General features: G+C 39.4%; 1 protein-coding gene and 1 long non-coding RNA gene across 7 annotated transcripts in view; one reads left to right on the top strand and one right to left on the bottom strand.

Moving 5' to 3' along the window:
- Positions 1–619: 619 nt before the first annotated feature.
- PRRG4 (proline rich and Gla domain 4) lies at positions 620–16,543 on the top strand. Of its 4 annotated transcripts, XM_082748935.1 has the most exons (7): positions 823–940; positions 1,011–1,237; positions 1,571–1,695; positions 7,027–7,190; positions 8,605–8,653; positions 9,829–9,961; positions 14,990–16,543. In XM_082748935.1, the coding sequence occupies exons 3-7, from the start codon at positions 1,593–1,595 to the stop codon at positions 15,222–15,224; spliced, it is 684 nt and encodes a 227-aa protein (XP_082605061.1). In that variant the 5' UTR covers positions 823–940; positions 1,011–1,237; positions 1,571–1,592; the 3' UTR covers positions 15,225–16,543. The 4 variants fall into 4 exon arrangements, with proteins under 4 accessions (XP_082605059.1, XP_082605061.1, XP_082605062.1 ...); XM_082748933.1 differs by lacking the exon at positions 1,011–1,237 and having other exon boundaries at positions 620–984; XM_082748936.1 differs by lacking the exon at positions 1,011–1,237 and having other exon boundaries at positions 858–940.
- The window catches only part of LOC309873393, a 40,665-nt gene continuing 21,686 nt past the window's right edge, over positions 3,797–22,775 (bottom strand). For all 3 annotated transcript variants that reach the window (XR_014316334.1, XR_014316335.1, XR_014316336.1), the window contains exon 3: positions 3,797–4,865. This is a non-coding gene — a long non-coding RNA (uncharacterized lncRNA). The remainder of the gene's footprint in view (positions 4,866–22,775) is intronic.

Here is a 22,775-nt window from a genome sequence, read left to right on the forward strand (position 1 = left end):
GGGGCACCTGGGTGTCTCAGTGGGCTAGGGCCTCTGCCTTCGGCTCAGGTCATGATCCCAGGGTCCTGGGATGGAGCCCTGCATCGTGCTCTCTGCTCCGCAGGAAGCCTGCTTCCTCCTCTCTCTGCCTGTCTCTCTGCCTACTTGTGATCTGTCTGTCAAATAAATAAATAAAATCTTCAAAAAAAAAAAAAAAGGGCTATCAAGGGCCCTAAAGACCCTTTACTTATTTGAATTCTACCTAATGATATTTATCATGTCACATATTGATACTAAGATATTTTCAAAATATTATCTCAAATCAAGACAAACGGTGTACTTTTTTGTTATGTTTCCTCATAAACTCGAAGAAAAGTTCAAGATGTCAAGATAACCATTGATTTGAAAATACTGAGGTTATCACTATCCTGACAGGTGTGACCAAAGAGCTAATTACAGAATTACTGAGAACATAAAAATTTTATTAATCTCTATAAAAAGGTACATAATGATACTTAAGCCTACAGCCATAGAACATACTAGAAAACACAGAATACCCATTCTATTAGCAAAGTGATGACATCATTCATGTCAAATGGCCTCTGGAAATTTCCACTGTACAGTCATGACACAAGGAAAGCGAAAAAGGCAAATCTTGTCTTATTACCATCATGGAATTAGTTTTGACCTAGGAGACCTCTTCACAGGATCTTGGTGCACAGTGAAAAACCCAAAGCGAAATGCCCGCGGGATGAGGGGCGGGGGGCGCTCTGCTTAGCACAGAGAACTGAAAATGCCCCCTGAATTCTCCAGCAGCGCGGGGTGGAGAGACCAGTCCGAAACCCGCCACCCGCGCACAGGGCGGGGCCCGAACTGGCTGCAGGCGGCCGGACTCGCTCGAGGCTCCCGGCAGAAGCCGCGGCGGCTCTGGAAGCACCTGCCGACTGCCCGCCCGCCGCAGGTAGACCGGCCCCCGGGGGAGGAGCGCGGCCAGGTGCTCCCCAGGTAACCGCCTCCACCCTCTCCCACAGCTGAGCGCCCCGCATCCCGGGAGCCCCGCAGGAACTTACGGCCGCGTCCTCGCGTGGACCCGGCGCCCCTCCGCGGACCCCAGGCGCCTCCTCCGCCCCAACGCGGGAGGCCAGGACTGTCCCTGAGATTTGGGGGGCGCGGAGACGGAGGGTCTGGCGGCCGCAGGGACTAGCCAAGGACGGGGCTCCGGCCCGGGAGCTGCTGGAACATGCGCCCGGAGCCGCAGGTGCGGGGCCCGGCGGCTTGGCTCGGGCGGGGGAATGGGTCTCTCGGAGGGGCCACCTCGGCGCGCCCGGCCCGATTGGAAGGGAAGGCCGAGGGCCGCCCGCGGCCACAGGTGTCCGCTCAGCCGTCGGCAGAGTCCCGGGGCGCGGCATTTGTCCCTTAGGCACTCTCGGACTTTCCCGGGCGCGGGTCGGGCCGGGCGACCGAAACCCGCGGGCCGGGCGCAGTCGCGCGGTTGTTTGGAGCGCGGCAAGTCGGTGACTCAACCCCCCAGGAACTCGAAAGTGCTGAGCCAGGGACTTTTTAAATTTTCTCGTTATTTTGTTTGTTTCAGTTTGTTTGACAGTTACCAGACTATGTTTACACTTCTGGCTCTACTCAGCCAGCTGCCCGCAGTTACCCTCGCGTTTCCTCATTGCACAAGGAGTCCGAAGGAGTCCGGGCATGCTGGAGAAGAAGGTAAGCACGGCTCGCGTCTCCGAGCAACCCCCTGGAATGTCGAGACAGGTATTAGAGATCTCAAAGGAGAAAGTGTAGTCTTTGAAATGACATGCCCACATCAATCACAGAATCCTTAAAATCTCCTCTAGTTTAATTTGTGGTCTGTTTGGCAATGTTGTGGTTATGTTAGGTACAATTTATACAAATTTATTTCTATGAGTTACTTTTGATAAATATATATTTAAGACCTGGTTTGTGGTTCGTTGAATGGAAACTTCTGAAAAGCAGTGAGTGCCTTTTTTCTAGATGAGGCTGTGTGGTAATTATAAAGAGTCTAATTACCTGTGTTTCCTGGAAAGATGGACAGGGAATCCAGGATCTAGTCTGGACTTGTTATTAGACACCGGGGCAAGTTACTTAACCCCTTTGTGCTTGAATTTCTTCCTTTGTAAAATGATGGAGGTGAGGAGTGGAATGATCACTGAGGTCCTTTTTGACATCAACTTGTCTGGTTATCGGGGTGAAGTCAGATGCTTGTGGAAGATTAGGTTTGGGTCTTGCTAACCTAGAATTTCATACCTTGTGGATTTCAAGTCATAAACAGACTGGTTCCTGTCCACATTTTAAAAGTCTAACCTAGAAACCAGAACCAAAAAAGGAAAAAAATGGCTTTGGCTTTAGCATCCTTCCCTTGCCTGGTCATTGTGCTTCCCTAACCCCGCACATTCCTGTCCCTTAATCCTTTTCATAAGATCTACTCTCAGCTCATTTCCATTTGGAGAGGATCTGTTACACTAATACTCCTGGATAACTCATTAATGACTAATACAGCTTGGTGTATTAAACCTTCCAGGAGGGTGTGTGTGTGTGCATATGTGTGTATTTTAAGATAGGACATCTTAACCCAAAGGAACCAAACGCTGATGGCAGAATTCTAGGGAATTGGATAAGCTAGCTAATGAAACAAGGGAGAGATTTTGGAAGGAGATCCTTCTTGTTACCTCCCAAGTTCTACCACATATGTAAGTTCACTCATATATAAGACTGACGGTCCTTACTCAATGGGAGCAGATGCTGATCCCCAGTATGCTGGTCAGTATATTCACCGATACACATAATGCAGACATAAAAGACATTCTCCAGGACATCAAAAACTATGGAAGGAATTCAGAGATCATATTTGACAGCAGATGGCTGGAAAGATCTATGAGAAATGTAAATGAGGAATCCTATCTATTTTTAAAGTTGATTGTTCAGTTAGTAATGACTTTATTAACACATACTATGAGCTAGGCCCTAATCTAAGTACTGGAGATAGAGCAATGAAAAGACTATAATCCCTGCCCTGGAGAACCTCTTCATCTGATAAGGGGGCAAGAGGTAAAGAGATCATCTCTGTAAGCTCTGTGACAGATGTAGGAACAGAGAGCTTAAGAGCAAAGAGTAAGTAGCAGTCACTCTGTCTCCAGAAAGCTGTATGGCACAGAAGCCAATAGTAAGTGGTGATATGAAAAGTAACCAGGAAAATAAGGGACTCCAGCTGAACTCTGATAAAGCCCAAGGGTGGAGTTCAAATGACTTAAAAGGAATTTATTTAGAAAACATGGAGGGTCAGGAGAGAGGAAGAGAATGGAATATCTGGGTTGGTGGGCTTGAAAGAGTAGAATGCACAGAAGCATCTTAGGATGGCCTAAAATGGCAGAAATAGAAATGGGAAGAGAAGGGGCACCTGGGTGGCTCAGTGGGTTAAGACTCTGCCTTCAGCTCAGGTCGTGATCTCAGGGTCCTGGGATCAAGCCCCGCATCAGGCTCTCTGTTCAGCAGAGAGCCCCCTTCTCTCTCTGCCTGCCTCTCTGCCTACTTGTGATCTCTGTCTGTCAAATAAATAAATAAAATCTTAAAAAAAAAAAAAAAAAGAAAGAAAGAAAAAGAAAAGAAATGGGAAGAGAACCTGAGGAGGCAAATACAAAAGGTTTGAGGTCTGTGTATCCTCCAGCAGGAGCCAAAGGGAAAATAGGACTTCTCACTGGAAATTCTGGGTGCTTCTTTGGAAAACAAACAAATTCAAAGTTCCTTGGGATCCCAGTAACAAAGAAAGGACAATAGTCCTCCTACAATCAAAAGAGAGACAGGGGAAAATTTAATAAAGCACTGAAGGTCTAAAGTTAATCCCTGACTGAATCAGAACTTTCACAGTCAGGGAAGTGACACACAACAGCCCCTGGAGGGCACATTTAATTCAGGGGTGAAGACTTTTAACTAGCGTAAGTATCATTTCAGGAACAATAAAAATGTTTATGATTCTCTTTCTTACTTACTTACTCTCTCTTTCTTACTTACTCTTTCTTACTTTATGGTTGAAAATAGTTCTATTGAGTCCCATCTGAAGGGCACAGAGTATTTTTAGAATTCAGATAACCTACTTGAAGGGAAGACGGATCTTGAAAAATTTGGCACTACTTTCTCCGCCAATAAATTGTAAAGTTCTGGCCATATCTGAGATATAGCTTTACAGAAGCAACTTTCTAATTCTCCATTCTGAAATTAGATTCCATGTAGTAAGGACAGCTAACTTAGGCAGGCCATGAGTTACTTCCATCACTGGTTTAGTACTTTAAGCCTACTACAAGCTGAATAGTCCCAGACTATACCTATGAATTGCTTTCACTGGTAGAATTTAGGTCTGAGAATTTCTTCCTAATGTAGAAAAGTTGAGTTCATTCATTCATTTAGTGAATCATTTTTTGAGTACCTCATATGTGTCAGGTACCACATGTGTGCATACTTTAGTGGAATTTTTCTTCTAGTGAGGGGAACAGTGGTAACAAGCGAGTGGTAACACGCAGAACACACCAGAGGCTGGTGCATGCTGTGGAGAGAAGTGGAGTGTAATAGGGACACGGAGCGCCAGAGGTGGGTGGGTGCGGATGAGGTTTCAAGGTAACATTGAACAAAAATCCAGAAGGAGGTAGAAGAAGAAAGTTCTCTTCAGGGGAAACAACCGGTACAAAACAAAAGCAGGAGAGAACCAGGCGCATTGGAAGCCAGTATAGCTACAGCACAATGTTAGAAACAGACTGGAGGGGAGTAAGGTGACCCCTTAGAGGGCCATGATGAGACCCCCAAGGAGAGGTGATGGTGACTTGGAAAATTCTTCATTTTGTCTTCATTTGGTGGTAGCATCCAATCTATAAGAAGACAAGGGAGAAGAAAGAATAGAAAGAGTTTACCACACTGGTTAATCACACTGTTCTTAAAACAGCTATCACCAGTGATCGCATTCTAGCTTCGCCTTTGGCTCAAATAGCTCATATATGTTATTTATAACTCAGAAATGTATATGATGGAATAGTGCAGGCCAATAGAAATATAATGTAAACCCCATAATGAGTTTAAAACTTTCTAATAGCCACATTAAAAATGTAAAAAGAAGGATCCCTGGGTGGTGCAGTTCATTAAGCATCGGACTCTTGGTTTCAGCTCAGGTCCTGATCTCAGGGTCATGGGATCAAGCCCCACACCAGGCTTGTGCTTGGCAGAGTTTGCTTGAGACTACCTTTCCATCTCCCTCTGCTCTCCACCCTGTGCGCGTACACTCTCTTTCTCCCTCTCTCAAAAAAAAAAAAAATAAATCCTTTTAAAAAGGTAAAAAGAATTGGTAATATTATATATATATATATATATATATATATATATATATATATATTTGATCTAACACATTATATCTAAAATACCCTTTCCAAATATAAGCAATATGAAACATTGTGATATTTTACTTTTTAATTAAGTCTTCCAAATCCAGTGTATATCTTATATAAGTATAATTCATACATATGTATGAATTCATACTAGAGACATATGTCTCAATTCATAATAGCCATAGTTCAAGTGCTCAATAACCATATGTGCTTAGTAGCTACTATATTGAACAAAACAGCTCTATAAGATTCAGATCTGTTTGGAAAAATGATTGACTAATGGAAAAAAAAATATCTCGGACAAGGTGTGACTGTTCTCGCGGGGCTAAGAATAAATGGCGAAGCAGAGGTCATTCACAAATCAAAATTAGTCTTTCAGCCCCTGCTCCATCATCAGTCCTGAGCTGTCTCTCGGTTGCCCACTTTAATATATTCTTCTTCCATAGTAATGGTTAGCAGGGCGAAACACCAAGTTCTTTTAAGCACTTGATGCAGTTTGCAGCGAGTTTCTGAATTCCAGTCTTGGTAATGTGATCTGGAGCAAGATTTCTTAAGCGTTCTTTGTGTGATACCAGAATGAGTTTAAAGATTGTGGGTTTTGAAAATGCTGCCATGGCGGGATATTTTGGTTTTGTGTTACCCTGTGCTTAATGCTGTCATGTTTACCATTTACCTTCCCAGAAAAGGTAGAGGGAATCTTATGAAACACTGTAGGCCCATCTTTGGCGGATGGGGAGAAAGAGCCAGCTACTTGTTTAGGAATGTCTGAATGTCTGCTAATTAACCTTATAATTGCCTTATAATTCTATTAACTTAGAAGTTTAAAATTTTGCAAGCTTTTAGTACAATACTCTGCCCGTCTTTTTCTCAGTCAAGATAATGGAGAGCCATCCCTTTAGAAGTAGAAGAGTCTGACCTGTCATTTCTTTTTTTTTTTTTTTTAAAGATTTTATTTATTTGTCAGAGAGAGCCAGCGAGAGCGAGCACAGGCAGACAGAGTGGAAGGCAGAGTCAGACGGAGAAGCAGGCTCCCTGCGGAGCAAGGAGCCCGATATGGGACTCGATCCCAGGACGCTGGGATCATGACCCGAGCCGAAGGCAGCTGCTTAACCAACTGAGCCACCCAGGCGTCCCTGACCTGTCATTTCTTGAAAATGTAATTGTCTAGAGGGAAGAGTGATATTTAAATAATTTTCATTTATGCAAATAATTTTGGACATAACCAACTCAAGTGTTTTCTGGGCTTATGTTAATATTTGTATTTCATATTTAACATTATTTTTACTGCTGCCATTTCTTTTTGTCAGAATTTAAAATCATACAGGGACACCTGGGTGGCTCAGTCCATTAAGCAGCTGCCTTCAGCTCAAGTCATGATCTCAGGGGTCTTGGGCTGAGCCCTGTAGCCTGCTCCCCGCTCAGCCAGGAGACAGCTTCTCCCTCTGCTTGTGCTGCCCCAACTTGTGCTCTGTCTCTCTCTCTCTCTCTCAAGTAAACAAATAAAATTAAAAAAAAAAAAACATTTTTAAACCATACCGAAAAAGTTTGGTATAATTTTACATCATAAGAATTATTCAGTTTTTCCACAGTTGAAACAGGAATGTTCTGTCCTATTTATATCAACTTTGAAATCTTTCTATTTCTTTATTAGTCTTCACAGCAAAAAAAGAAGCAAATCTTTTCATACATAGACACCTGCTGTATAATAGATTTGATTTGGAGCTCTTTACTCCCGGTGACCTAGAAAGAGAATGCATAGAAGAACTTTGTAATTATGAAGAAGCCAGAGAAATTTTTGTGGATGAAGATAAAACGGTAACTTGGCTGACAATGTTAATTGGCTGGAAATTTATTAAATCACACTTAAGAAAATGGCACTTTCAGTCATCAGAGATTTTATGCTTTAAATAAAATTGAGATTTTATACCTGTTATCCCTTTCTACCTCCTTAAGATGCTAATTAACCTATTTAGACTTGGCTTTACACTTAATTAAATTGAACTTACAGCAATCGGCAAATTATCAGTTGTGTTGTGATTTTGTGTGTGTAGATGTTTATTATATCTACAAACAATCATGAAGTGGAGTGAATTACATTTTAGGATATTATTTGATTTAGTTCTGTGACTCAGGCTTCAATCATTCTAGACTCAGAGCAATTTTTCCTACCAGTGACCTTATCATTTCTGATTACTGTATTTATTAACAATTTAGTATGTGCCAAGTGCTCTGCCAGAGACTGAGGATATAAATTATATATATAGTCTCTGCATTCAGGAGTTTATTGTTTGGTCTAGCTGTGTAATTTAAGGGAGAAGCTTTTAGAAGTTCTCCTTTGAAATATAATTAATCTGTCCATTAATCTTGGAACAGTATAAAACAAACAAACAGCATGGTCCCTGTTATAATCTGGCATATTCTTAAAGAATGTTAAGTGACTCAGATTCTTTACTTTTATAAATTAAATAAGCACAGCACCTTTTCCCCTTCCTCAAGAATTCCACTGTACTCTTTGGTCAATAAGAACAAGGAACCCTAGGTATTCTTCAAATGCAGACATTAATGGAACTTAGTTCTTTTTTCTCCCAATATTGTACCCAGGCCCTCAATCTCTGCTAATATCTGCCACATCTTCTGGAGAGGGAAAACAAAGTCTATACTGTGTTGTTGTGCCAGTTGAAATTTTATTCTTTTTTTTTTAAACTCATTTTATGATTTTTATTATGGTTCCTTAAAATCTGCCTCGTTCTCTCAGATGACACTGAAAGAATCTAGGGATGTCTTTCCCCAAATCAACCCCTTTCAATAAAATCTCCTGGCAAACCCAGGGCACACTGAGCACAGAGAAATTCAGACTCCTTTCCAAACTTGGTAATGGGTCCACTCCTTCAGCCCCCCCCTTTGGTGCTGCCATCGACTAATGTGATAGTTTTGGGGGATGCCAGTGGGGACTTTGAACAGGGACTCTGAGCAGGTGAAGGGAGAGGGGCAGGGGACAGTAGTAGAGAGCTAGCATGGGCAGTCATCCCCTGACCAATTCCAGAGTCAGAAGAAACAGCGGTAGGTGGCAATGCTTTAATTAGAGTAAGTAATGCCCTCCAGCTTGAATAAACTAATATCCTATCTGTGGCACATGCCAAGAATTTACCACCCCAGTCCAGGTCATTGGGATCCCATGAAATGATAATAGAACAATGAAATAAACTTGGAAAATATACCTTTCTCTTAGATGGCATTCTGGAAAGAATATTCGGTCAAAGGACCAACCACGAAATCAGGTAAGGCAAGAATTGATGAAATTTGATGTTCTTCCCACCCTTTCTCTATTATAATACATTTTAGTTTCATTGTTTGAGTTTGGCTATTGCTCAACATACATGCCTTGTAAATCCTGGGATGATTTCTCAATTATACATTGGGCTATCTAAGATGGAGGAAGCCACATTCATCTTTACACACTGAAAATCAAGTTTGGTGAGATACTAGGGAAATGAGATAATAGGCTTAAAGGTGTTTTAAACAACTCAGCTAAGTCAAGACTTGCACAGAATAAAAGTAGGACTCCATTAGTTGCAAGTAGTAAGCTTAATTTTTTTTTTCCTTTTTACCATTACAAGTAAATGGAATACTTCTGCTACTGGATAAATTAAGAGTGCTAGAATTAAATAAGTTCTATAGAGGGAAGATCTTTATTTTATCTGTATTATCATCTCTAGCTGCTTTTTAGTCTGGTCTTTTTTTGCCAGATCTTCCTTCATTCTCCTCAGGTGGAGCCCCAGCTATGAGGAGGACTTTATTACATTGCTCTGCTAGTGTTGCTTAGTATAGTTATCTCTGTATTTAATACCAAAATGTGCCTAGTTGAAAAAGAATATGTTGAGTCTTTTTTTTTTTAAGTTTATTTATTTTTTTAGTATCTTTACACCCATCATGGGGCTCAAACTCATGACCCTGAGATCAAGAGTTGCATGCCCTTCTGACTAAGCCAACCAGGGACCCCAGAATATGTTTGGTCTTGAATGCTATCCATTTAATATGACCTCTTTAAAGTAAATGAAACTTGGGGGCAACTGGGTGGCTCAGTTGGTTAAACACCTTTGGCTCAGGTCATGATCCCAGGGTTCTGGGATTGAGCCCCATATGGCGCTTCCTGCTCAGCAGGAGACCCTGTTTCTTCCTCCTCTCCCCTGCCTACAACCCCCCCACTCATGCTCTCTCTCTCGCTCTCTCAAATAAATAAATAAAATCTTAAAAAATAAAATAAGTGAAACTATAACTAGGGCTTTTAGGAAGAGGTATTTACAAATTTTTATTGCTAACACAAAGACTTTTTAAAGAAAGCAGTATTAATAGATTCTTAATAGTATGCTTGGATCCAGTGTTATAGTTATTGAAATCATAGGCAGTGCTTTTCAGTTGTTATACCTACATTATTTTATTGATTTCTCTTAAGATGCTAACAGAGAGAAAGTTGATGTCATGGGCCTTCTGACTGGATTAATTGCTGCTGGAGTGTTTTTGGTTATTTTTGGTTTACTTGGTTACTATCTTTGTATCACCAAGTGTAACAGACAACAATATCCCAGGTAAGTACCAAATAAAAATATTGAGCTCACTATTATACATTCTATATTGTTATTTTAGAATGGATAAAAATGGCTGCCTATATTTTTTTGAAGATTTTATTAATTTATTTATTTGGCACAGAGATCACAAATAGGCAGAGAGGCAGGCGGGGGCAGAGGGAGGCAGGCTCCCTGCTGAGCAGAGAGCCTGCTGCGGTGCTTGATCCCATGATGCTCAGATCATGACCTGAGCCAAAGGCAAAGGCTTTCACTCACTGAGCAACCCAGGCACCCCTATGGCTGCCTATTTTTTAAATAAACATTTTACTCTGGAATAATTTTAGGTATACAGGAAGGTTGTAAAGATCACACAGAGCGTTCCCATCCTCCCATCCTTCACCTAGTTTCCCTCATCGTGAACATCTCATATTCCCACAGTGCATTTGTAAAACAAACCAGGCAACACTGGTACATTATTATTAACTAAACTCCAGACTTTGGAGCGTCTGGGTGGCTCAGTGGATTAAAGCCTCTGCCTTAGGTTCAGGTCATGATCCCAGGGTCCTGGGATTGAGTCCCACATCGGGCTCTCTGCTCAGCAGGGAGCCTGCCTGCCTCTTTGCCTGCTTGTGATCTCTGTCTGTCAAATAAATAAATAAAATCTTTAAAAATAAATAAATAAACTCCAGACCTTATTCAGACTTCACCAGTTTTGCCATTCCTGTCGTCCTTCTGCTCTAGGACCCGGTTAAGATACCGTACTGCATTTAGTTGTCATTGTCTCTCCAGTCCCCTCTGGTCTGTGACCGTCGTTTGGTTGCCTAATTTAACATTTACCTATACAACAAGATGATGCTATTCCTAAGATCCTTAAAAAGAATACAAGAGGATTCACAAGCGTCAGGTTGATTTTTTAATATTTCCTTCTCAAGGAGGAAGTAGGTATGTGTCCCCATGTTGTTTCCAGAGGTAGGAAGTCCCATCATTTACTCTAAGTAGCAGGGTTAGCAGATCTAGCCATGTGGCAATCCAAATAGAAACAGTGTAACTAGCTTTTAAATTCCAACTATTTTTATTGAGACTTTAAATTAAATAAAAAAGAATAAAATAAAATGGTTACCACATGAAGATAATAGCCCATTAATAAAGCTTGATAAAAATTCATAAAAGCCTTAATTGTTTGGACAATAGAACTGAACATCCTCATTAAAATAAAAAGTTATTCTCTATCATCTCTATTATCTTCTCAGTAAGTAGATGAGTAAGTGTAAAAATAACCTTATTCAAAAAAAAAAAAAGTGCCTGGTGCTAAACAGCCTACTTGAAGTTGATGCCTACATATCCCTAGTTATACTTTCAAATTCTGAGAAAAGCTCGTGATTGTGACCAGGTGATAAAAGGGTTATAGAGACCGAGGTGATGCCGGCACCACATTGTGAATTTAATTAATATTACTGAGTCACACACTTAAAAATGGTTAAAATGTTATATGCACTTTACCACTATAAAATTTTTTTTCTTTATGGTAAGGTAAGACTTTGGGGCAGTGGACATGGAATTAAGATTCATCTATTAGGGGATAAAACTAAAACCATGTGGCACCTGGCTGGCTCATCAGTAGATTATGTGACTCTTGCTCTCAGGGTTGTGAGTTCAAACCCCACACTGTGTGTAAAGATTACTTTAAAAACAAAAACAAAAATGGAAGCCATGAGAATAAGCAAGTTCTCTGAGTGTGATGAAAGAAAAGATGGAAAAGGACAGAGCCTTAAGGGGTACCCATAGCAAAAGCACAGAAAGAAGACATGCCAGAAAGAAGACAGAGGACGGGGCAACATAATTGTAATTCTCGTCCCAAACTGAAATTCCTGAACAGTTCCATGAGGCATTAATATGACCTGTAGGCATGGACAAAGGAGTTCATCAGAGACCTCTGTAAATCCTATAAAAATGTGAGAAATGAGAGAAAGTAAATATGAACTTGTTTAATTGTTCCTAAGCCATCATCTTTTAAGCTGAGAGACTTTTATTAACTTCTCTTATTTAACACGTAGGAAATGAATAAGGCTTTTCCATTTTCTAGGACCTTTGAAATTTTATTCAGTGTGGCTTTCTCTACAAGTGGAGGAGGTTTCCAGGACTTCCTGGAAACCCTCAGACTCATGAAGATCAGGCAAAATTTGTCTTCAAAACTCTTCTTGCCTTTTATATTTCTTTTCCTCCCCATTCATAAGTCTCACCAAAAATTTCACGTATAGCCTCATGCTTAATAACTGGGCTCAAGGTCTGTGATAGCACAGCCATCATTCAGGGTCCTCATGCATGGTATTTTCTTCTCTCTTCTCTGTGCTTTGCTTCTTTTTTCTACTTTTCTGCACCACTACATCTTCTTACCATAGGCCTTTTTTCTCTGAAATGTAGCTTCTTTCCTGCTGTAGGTTAGAAGCAGAATTCAAAGGTACAGGGAGCAAAGCAGTGACACTATTATGTATGTTTTCTGTGTAATTGTAAAATTTAAAAACCCTGAATATCTCTTATTTTGTTTTGAGACTTTATTTATTTATTTTAGGGGGAGGGTAAAAGGAGAGGGAGAGAGAGAGAATCTTAACCAGACTCCATGCTGAGTGCAGAGCCTGATGCAGGGGTTGATCTCATGACCCTGAGATCATGACCTGAGTCCAAACCAAGAGTGGGACACTTAACTGACTGAGCCACCCAGGTACCCCTAAATATCTCTTATTTTAAAAGCAAGATTAGTTATACTTAATGTTGGTACAGCATAATGCTATACAAATCAGAGATCATTTTTACATCTATTGTCTCAATGTGATCCTCAGAGCAATCTTTGATTTTAGGAGATGTTAAACACTAGGTTTATAAGACATTCTCTTATTTTGGGATTAACTTTTAACACCAACTAATACTTCATCTATTATCCCAAGTTCTTCCAGCAGAGTTTTTTGTTCTCTTTTTGTATTTTGCAAGTCTGGAGGTGGGGGAAGGGTGAGGAAATATTTGAGAAGAAAAGAGTAAAAAATAAGATCAATGTCAGAAAAGTTTGTCTCATTCCTCTGTCAAAACATGCCAAGAAATGGAAAACAAGATCTTCTCATTTCTTTGTTCCTATATGTTATGGAGGGAAATAGGCATACTATGATGTTTGTTTATCTGAGTTGTTATTAGTGCATACTTTCTGATATCAATCATTTAAGATGTGTGTAAGAAATCACCATGGAGATTATTTAACAACTTCGATGTAATTATGGTATTGTTTCTATATCATACATTTGGAAGTGGACATGGAAAAGTTTATTGGTTCAACTACAACATTTGTCTCTCCTGTTCCATACAAGCAAATAAATAGAACTTTTTGTCATAAGTAAATGAATGTGGCAAGTGACTAGAAGTGACTAGACTACCAGGGATCTGTTCCAGATTCTGACAGAGGAGGAATTGTGTTGACCCCTCTAAGTAAACTTTTGAGGGATGCTCTCAGTCACCCCCCAACTATTGACGGGCTGACAATTCAGTTCCTAGATTTACACAGATCTTCTTCATTTCTCTCTCTCTGCAGTCACCCTCTCTTCCTTTATTCGAGTTTTATACCTCATGATTACCTCCGAGAGAGAGGTGCAAATGGGCCTTAGGTGTTCTAAGGTGCAAATGGACTGCCTTAGTTTGGGAAGTTTACAGTATTTTGAGTCTGCTTAACTGTCTCTTGCCAGGAAGAATATTGTAAATATTAATGAGAAGTTGGGGATTACCTATGAATTTTCATTATCTTAATTAGCCATAGTTCTAGGAACTTAATCGATGTGTAAGTACTTCACAGACAGCCAACTTTACAGTCTAAACAGATTGATTTACTAATGTATAAGTTATGATTCATAATTCAATAGTGAGAAGGGAAAACACGGGCTCAAAACACCAGACCCCTTATTGCATTTCAATTTTCATTGGCTAATGTAGCTGACAGAGTTTTGTGAAAACGGTGGGACTTGAACTAGGCCATATATTTTTTTTTTAATTATTGGCCTTGGATCAGTGGAGTGGGGAAAAGACAATAATCTGAGAAAGAAAGGACAGAGAATTCATTGCATATATAAAGGAGGGTAAAGAGGGAACCTTGCAAGAGCAGAGAGCTGTAAAAAATAAGGTGAGACTAGAATGAGGGAGATTTTAAAAAGGAGGCATGGGAGTTGAACTTGACTCAGTGGAAAGTAGGCTGCAGTTTAGGCTTTTGTAGAGAAGAGCGACACGAGAGAAATACTGTTTAGGAGGGATGGACCAGGCATCAGGACTGCAGAGGAGAGAGAGAGGCATCCCCTGTCGTGATTATATCTGTGACATCAGTCTCCTTGGCTTGGAGTAATGCTGCCTTTCAACAAAAAAGGATTCAGTTTCACACCATTATTTTGAGAAAGTTCTCATTTAGGAGTGGGAGAAAAAGGGAATTTAGCATGTTTTGAGTCCTTGTTCAAGTGTTCCAGGCACTGCTTAGATGCTTTTCGTACGACATTTTTCTGAATCCACACAAAACAACCCTGTTGAGGTAGCTATCATTGTCCCCATTTTACTTCAAGGGAGACAGATAACTTGCCTTTGGTCATGAAACGATGAAATGAAATACACTTTCATATCCATGTCTGACTCCAAAGCTCTCAATCTTTCCTCTATACCAAGACTCTTTCAGAGGTAATGGGTAAAATAAAACTGTTGTTATATTAATAAATTGGGTTCAGGGGCACCTGGGTGGCTCAGTTCATTAAGCGTCTGCCTTCGGCTCAGGTCAAAATCCCAGGGTTCTACGATGGAGCCCCGAGTCGAGCTCCCTGCTCTGCTGGGAGTCTGCTTCTCCCTCTCCCTCTGCCCTGCTGGTTCTCTCTCTTTCTCTCTCTCTCTCTCAAATAAATAAAAACTTTTAAAAAAATAAGTAAATAAAACAAATAAATTGGTTCAGCTTTTATCAAAATAGTTGGGTTTTCTAAAATGGCCATTTTAACTTAAAAATGCTGCCTTTCTGGACCTAAATGCTGTCTCTCTGTTTAGTTCTTCAGCCGCCTACATAAGAACGGGCAGGCACACTCCCTCCATCATTTTCAGAAGACCCGAGGAGGCTGCCTTGACTCTGTCACCCCCTACAATGGAGGACACAGGATTACCTTCTTATGAACAGGCAGTGGCACTGACCAGAAAACACAATGTTTCCCCACCACCACCATATCCTGGTCCAACAAGAGGGTTTCGAGTGTTTAAAAAGTCTATGTCGCTCCCATCTCACTAAGCTTACCATGGTTGTGTAGGAAATTCCTGTTATTTGAATGGTTCGTTTTCCCTGGACCAAAGAGACATGAAGAGACTTCAGCCCTTAATGACAAACTGCAAGGAGCAAAGGAAGAATAAAACACCTGTGTAGGACGCCACAGCAGTTCTGTTGTCATCTCGGACCTGAACTTGGTCATTATCAGCTTGATAAGAATCTTATCATTACCAGTTTGATAAGAAACTTGGACTCCATCTCCTTGCAGTAAAGAAGAGAGCACTTTTTTTTGTTTATTTTCATGATTCAGAAAGTCTGTGTTATGGATGTCATCGCTAGAACTTGTGAACTATCTTTTGTACAGATAAAGGTTGTAGATTTCTTGTGTTGACTATAAAAAAAAAAGAATTTCTGATCATTAGATTATCTGAAGCCAGAATATTGGATCCACTCTTTATTAGGATTTCTTGTTGGTTGGAAATACATCATAAAACCAGACACTTCGATACAAACTGGTGACCTCCGTATAATCACTTGGTTTTGCATTTTAAATTATTGCATAGCATTCACCATTTTGTGTAGGTTTCAGTTGTTAACAGTTGCTGCCAGTCATGTTTTTTTATGGGAGTGGATTAAAAAGTCACTTGCTTGGGAGTTAGTTCTTCAGAGGGTACAGTTACAATGACAAGGATTTGCAAAGGTTGTTATACTATCAAATCTATAGGCTTCAAATCTAGGAGTCACTAGAACTTGATAAAACTGCCCATGCTACTGAAGTGTATGCACATCCATTTTCATGGCTAAATTATCTGCATATAACTACATATAATTATTTATCTTGAAAATGTGTTGGAGTTAATAAATAATAGTTCAAGAACCTAGAAAAATTAATTTACTCATCTGCTATTAAAATAATACTGACTAAAGTTTCCAGCAACCCCTTGTACCTCTTAATGTCTGGACCTAAAACCCCGCAAGTAATCATTTCAACTTAAACTATCTCTTCTAATTGTATATATGACCAATCTTCCTTAAGAATGTAGTAGAATATAAGCTATAAACTTCTGTAGTGAGTGTGTTTGCACACATTTATGTGAGTGGGTGTGGATGTAGATGTGAATTGTTTTCTCTTTGCAGGAACTCAAATATATACTTTACTCTTGAGAATAAAATTGAATATTCTGTTCTTGTTGTTTTGCTAGACATTGCATTTTCCTATTATTTAAGACCATTTTTAAAATTGTATTTGTTTTATAATTTTTACAGAAGTGAGATTAAAACCCACATGTATTTGGTAATTCCTTCCAATTAAATGTTTAGAAAGTATAAATTGCTACAATGTATATATGAGTGTTCATGTCTTTCTTTTAAGACATCATGATCTTAAGGCAGATATAAGCAAGACCTCAATCCTTACAGACTGCCAAACACTTTATCCTTCTAGATTTTGGGGTCTCTTCAGTTGCTTATCACAAAGAAATCATCTAGCAACATTTAGATATAATTAGGAAAAGTGGTCTTTTTATTTTTTTCAAGCTATTTAAACATGGAGCTTGAATTCAAAACCTTGAGATCATGAGTCACATGTTCCACTGGCTGAGCCAGCCAGGTGCCCCAGGAAAAGGAATATTTTTAAAGCCACCTACGTAACCTATAAAAATTTTAACACTGTGGGACACCTGGCTGGCTCTGTTGATGGAGCATACAGCTCTTGATCTTGAGGTCATAGTTCAAGCCCTACTTTGGTTTCTTTTTTTTTTTTTTACCATTAGTTATACCTTGAATTTCCTAAGGACTATTTTCTCATGTAACTTTGCACTCTGCCCTTATTTTAATTCTCTTTAAAAGGTCAGAGGCAGGGGCGCCTGGGTGGCTCAGTGGGTTAAAGCCTCTGCCTTCGGCTCAGGTCATGATCTTAGGGTCCTGGGATCGAGCCCCGCATAGGGCTCTCTGCTCAGCAGGGAGCTTGCTTCCTTCTCTCTCTCTGCCTGCCTCTCTACCTACTTGTGATCTCTCTCTGCCAAATAAATAAATAAAATATTTAAAAAATAAAATAAAATAAAAGGTCAGAGGCAGGGGTGCTTGGGTGGCTCAGGTGGTTAAGCATCTATGTTTGGCTCAGGTCATGATCCCAAGTCCTGGGATGAAGCTCCACTTCAGGATCCCTGCTCAGTGGAGATCCTGATACTTCCTCTCCCTTCCCAAACCCGCCCTGACTCGTGCTCTCTCTCCAGCTCTGTTTTCTCTTTCAAGTAAATAAATAAAATCTTAAAAAAAAAAAAAAATTGGTCAGAGACGAACTCTACTTTTCTCACTTTGTAGCAATCAGACTGAGGCATAGAAGGATAACTTGTCCTAAATCTAACATGTTGGTGAGAGCTAGGTTTTGAAGGAGCAAGAACACTTTTCCAAGGCCCATCTCAGAATTATGCTATCTCAAATGATGAAGAACAGGGATCTTGTTACTTAATTCTAGGTGTGTATGAGATATTTATGACTGTCATACATATGTAAATGTATTGAGGTTCATCATGTATGTATATGTATTCTCATACACATGTATTTCTTAGGATGAAGAGAAAAATAGACAAGGGCACCTGACTGGCTCAGTTGGAGGAGTATGTGGCTCTTGAACTCATGGTCGTAAGTTCAAGCCCCACATTGGATGTACAGGTTACTTAAGTAAATAAACTTAAAAAAAGACAAAAAAAAGACAGGCTGTGTCGGGACATCTGAGTGGCTCAGTCGGTTAAAAATTTTTCTCTTAATAACCATTATGATGGGGAAGAACTATGTAGAGTGTTAAAACTGTTCCCTCGGGGGGCCTGGGTGGCTCAGTCCATGGGGTCTGCCTTTAGCTCAGGTCATGGTCTCAGGGTCCTGGGACTGAGCCCCGCATCAAGTTCCCTGCTCAGCCGGGAGCCTGCTTTTCCCTCTACCCCTACTGCTCCTTCTGCATGTGATCTCTTGCTCTTTCAAATAAATAAATGAAATCTTTTTTTAAAAAAAAAAAAGACAGGATGTATCTTATTGAATCATAATTTGAAATATTCCTTGTACTTGTTTACTACCACGGACTCATAAGAGCCTAATTGTAAAGCTAACTTTAGAACCTATGACAACCCCTTTCTCCCAGCAGTAGCCTCGATTTGTTATAGGCTATCGCTAGGTGCAGAACTGTTGCTCTAACTTGAATTAATCCAGAATTCATCATTAAGACTGTGAAGTCACTGGCATTTATAGAACATCCAACGTTGAGCTCATAATACTTTATACAAAGGAAAATATGATATGGGACTACACCAAAAAACTGCTGCACAGCAAAGGAAACCATCAACAAAACAAAGGAGCAACCTACCAAATGGGAGGTGTTTGCAAATGATATCTTCAATATGGAGTTGATATCCAAAATATAGAGAGATTATACAACTCAACACTGAACAATAGAATTTAAAACCGGGCAGAGGAGTTGAATAGGCATTTTTCCCAAGGACATACAGAGGGCCAGCAGACACATGAAAAGAAGCTCGGCATCATTAATCATCAGGGAAATGCAAATCTAAACTGCAACAAGATATCACCTTATACTTGTCTTAATGGCCAGTCTCAAAAGGACAAGAAATAACAGGTATTAGCAAGGCTGTGGAGTAAAAGGGACCTCATGCACTGTTGGTGGGAGTATAAATTAGTGTAGTCATTGTGGAAAAGAGTATATAGGTTCTCAAAAAATGAAAAATAGAAATACTAAATGATCTAGTAATTCCACTACTGGGTATTTACCCAGGAAAATGAAAACACTAGATACAGTTGAAAAGATATATGCACCTCTGTGTTTATTACAGCATTGTTTATAAAAGCCAAGACATAAGTGGAACACAGGTGTCAACAGATGGTTACAGAAGATGTGGTATATATATAGTGGAATATTACTCAGCCATAAAAAAAGAATGATATCTTACCATTTATGACAACATGGATGGACCTAGTGTATATTATGCTTAATGAAATAAGTCAGACAGAGAAAAACAAATATCATATTATTTCACTTCCAGGCAGAATCTAAGAAACAGACTCTTAAATGCAGAGAACAAATTGATGGTTGCCGGAGGGGACAAGGGTGTAGGGGATGAGTGAGATAGGTAAAAAGGATTAAAAGGGATAAACTTCTAGTTATAAAATAAGTCATAAGGATGAAAAGTACAGCATAGGAAATATAATCAGTAATATTTAATAACATTGTGACAGATGGTGACTACACTTATCAGTGAGCAGTGAGTAATGTATAGCATTGTTGAACCAACATGTTATACATCTGAAACTAATATAACTTGGTTAGTTCCATGACTGGTAAATGCTTATAATGATTGAAAGAAAACTACCCGAATATAAAATTATTAGCATGTATTTATTTCTGTCTCATTCACCATTTTGCATTCCTGTTGTAACTTTGGTAGTGGTTTTTTTTTTTATTTGTTTTGTTTGCACTTCTTCCCCCAAGCAAGTGATTAGTGTTAACCATTAGATTTATTTTGATATAAACTTTGTATTTAATTAGATCATTATGACCCCTCCATTATAATCAGGAGATAATGGAATATGGGTATGAAAAGGGAATTGAAATGGAAAAAAAAAGACAAATACACATTTATAAGGTTATACTTTCAGTAAAGCATATAATTCTATACAGAATATTCTTTTTCCTAAGCAAAATAAATAAATAAATAAATAAATAAAAGAAAACACAAACTGTGTCAAAGTTTTGTGTCTGTTCAAAGGCAGTCCTGAGAGGGAAATATATAGCAGTACAAGCCTTTCTCAAGAAACAAGAAAGGTCTCAAATACACAACCTAACCCTACACCTAAAGGAGCTAGAGAAAGAACAAGAAAGAAAGCCTAAACCCAGCAAGAGAAGAGAAATAATAAAGATCAGAGCAGATATCAATGAAATAGAAACCAAAAAAAAAAAAAAAAAAATAGAACAAATCAACAAAACTAGGAGCTAGTTCTTTGAAAGAATTAATAAGATTGATAAACCCCTGGCCAGACTTATCAAAAAGAAAAGAGAAAGAACCTGAATAAATAAAATCATGAATGAAAAAGGAGAGATCACAACCAACACCAAAGAAATACAAACAATTATAAGAACATATTATGAACAACTCTATGCCAACAAATTTGACAATCTGTAAGAAATGGATGCATTCCTCAAGACGTATAAACTACCACAACTGAACCAGGAAGAAATAGAAAACCGGAACAGACCGATAACCAGTAAGGAGATTGAAACAGTCATCAAAAATGTCCAAACAAAGAAAAGCCCAGGGCCAGACGGCTTCCCAGGGGAACATTTTAAGAAGAATTAATTCCTATTCTCCTGAAACTGTTTCAAAAAATAGAAATGGAAGGAAAACTTCCAAACTCAATTTATGAGGCCAGCATCACCTTGATCCCAAAACCAGACAAGGATCCTATCAAAAAAGAGAATTACAGACCAATATCCTTGATGAACACAGATGTGAAAATTCTCACCAAAATACTAGGCAATAGGATCCAACAGTATATTAAAAGGATTATTCACCACGACCAAGTGGGATTTATTCCAGAGCTGCAAGTTTGGTTCTACATCTGCAAATCAATCAATGTGATACAATACATTAATAAAAGAAAGAACAAGAACCATATGATACTCTCAGTAGATGCTGAAAAAGCATTTGACAAAGTACAGCATCCCTTCCTGATCAAAACTCTTCAAAGTGTAGGGATAGAAGGTACATACCTCAATATTATCAAAGCCACCTATGAAAAACCCACCACAAATATCATTCTCAATGGAGAAAAACTGAAAGCTTTTCTGCTAAAGTCAGGAACACGGCAGGGATGTCCATTATCACCACTGTTATTCAACATAGTACTAGAAGTCCTAGCCTCAGCAATCAGACAACAAAAGGAAATTAAAGGCATCCAAATCAGCAAAGAAGAAGTCAAACTATCACTCTTTGCAGATGATATGATACTCTATGTGGAAAACCCAAAAGACTCCACTCCAAAACTGCTAGAACTTGTACAGGAATTCAGTAAACTGTCAGGATATAAAATCAATGCACAGCGGGACACCTGGGTGGCTCAGTCGGTTAAGCATCTGCCTTCGGCTCAGGTCATGATCCCAGGACCCTGGGATCGAGCCCCACATTGGGCTCTCCACTCAGCGGGTAGTCTGCTTCTCCTTCTCCCTATGTTCTTCTACCTGCTTGTGCTTGCTCTCATTCGTTCTCTCTCTCTCTCTTTCAAATAAATAAATAATATTTAAAATCAATGCACAGAAATCAGTTGTGTTTGATACACCAACAACAAGACAAAAGAAAGAGAAATTAAGGAGTCAATCCCATTTACAATTGCACCCAAAACCATAAGATACCGACAAATAAACCTAACCAAAGAGGCAAAGAATCTATACTCAGAAAATTATAAAGTACTCATGAAATAAATTGAGGAAAACACAAAGAAATAGAAAAATGTTCCATGCTCATGGATTGGAAGAACAAATATTGTGAAAATGTCTATGCTACCTAAAGCAATCTACACATTTAATGAAATTCCTATCAAAATACCATCCATTTTTTTCAAAGAAATGGAACAAATAATCCTAAAATTTATATGGAACCAGAAAAGACCTTTAATAGCCAAAGGAATATTGAAAAAGAAAGCCAAAGTTGGTGGCATCACAATTCCAGACTTCAAGCTCTATTACAAAGCTGTCATCATCAAGAAAACATGGTACTGGCACAAAAACGGACACATAAATCAATAGAACAGAACAGAGAGCCCAGAAATAGACCCTCAACTAATCTTTGACAAAGCAGGAAAGAATGCCCAATGGAAAAAAGAGCCTCTTCAATAAATGGTATTGGGAAAATTGGACAGCCACATGCACAAGAAGGAAATTGGGCCATTTCCTTATACCACACACAAAAATAGACTCAAAATGGATGATGAACCTCAAGGTGAGAAAGGAATCCATCAAAATCCTTGAGGAGAACACAGGCAGCAACCCCTTCGACCTCAGCCACAGCAACTTCTTCCTAGGAACATCACCAAAGGCAAGGAAAGCAAGGGCAAAAATGAACTATTGGGACTTCATCAAGATCAAAAGCTTTTGCACAACAAAGGAAACAGTTAAAAAACCAAAAGACAACTGACAGAATGGGAGAAGATATTTGCAAATGACATATCAGATAAAGCGCTAGGATCCAAAATCTATAAAGAGCTTAGCAAACCCAACACCCAAAAAACAAAGAATCCAATCAAGAAGTGGGCAGAGGACATGAACAGAATTTCTGCAAAGAAGACATCCAGATGGTCAACAAACACATGAAAAAGTGCTCCACATCACTCGTCATCAGGGAAATACAAATCAAAACCACAATGAGATACCACCTCACACCAGTCAGAACGGCTAAAATTGATAAGTCGGAAATGGCAGATGCTGGTGAGGATGCGGAGAAAGGGGAACCCTCTTATACTGTTGGTGGGAATGCAAGCTGGTGCAACCACTCTGGAAAACAGCATGGAGGTTCC

The sequence above is a fragment of the Mustela nivalis genome (assembly GCF_964662115.1).
Source record: "Mustela nivalis genome assembly, chromosome: 9".
NCBI lineage: Eukaryota > Metazoa > Chordata > Mammalia > Carnivora > Mustelidae > Mustela > Mustela nivalis.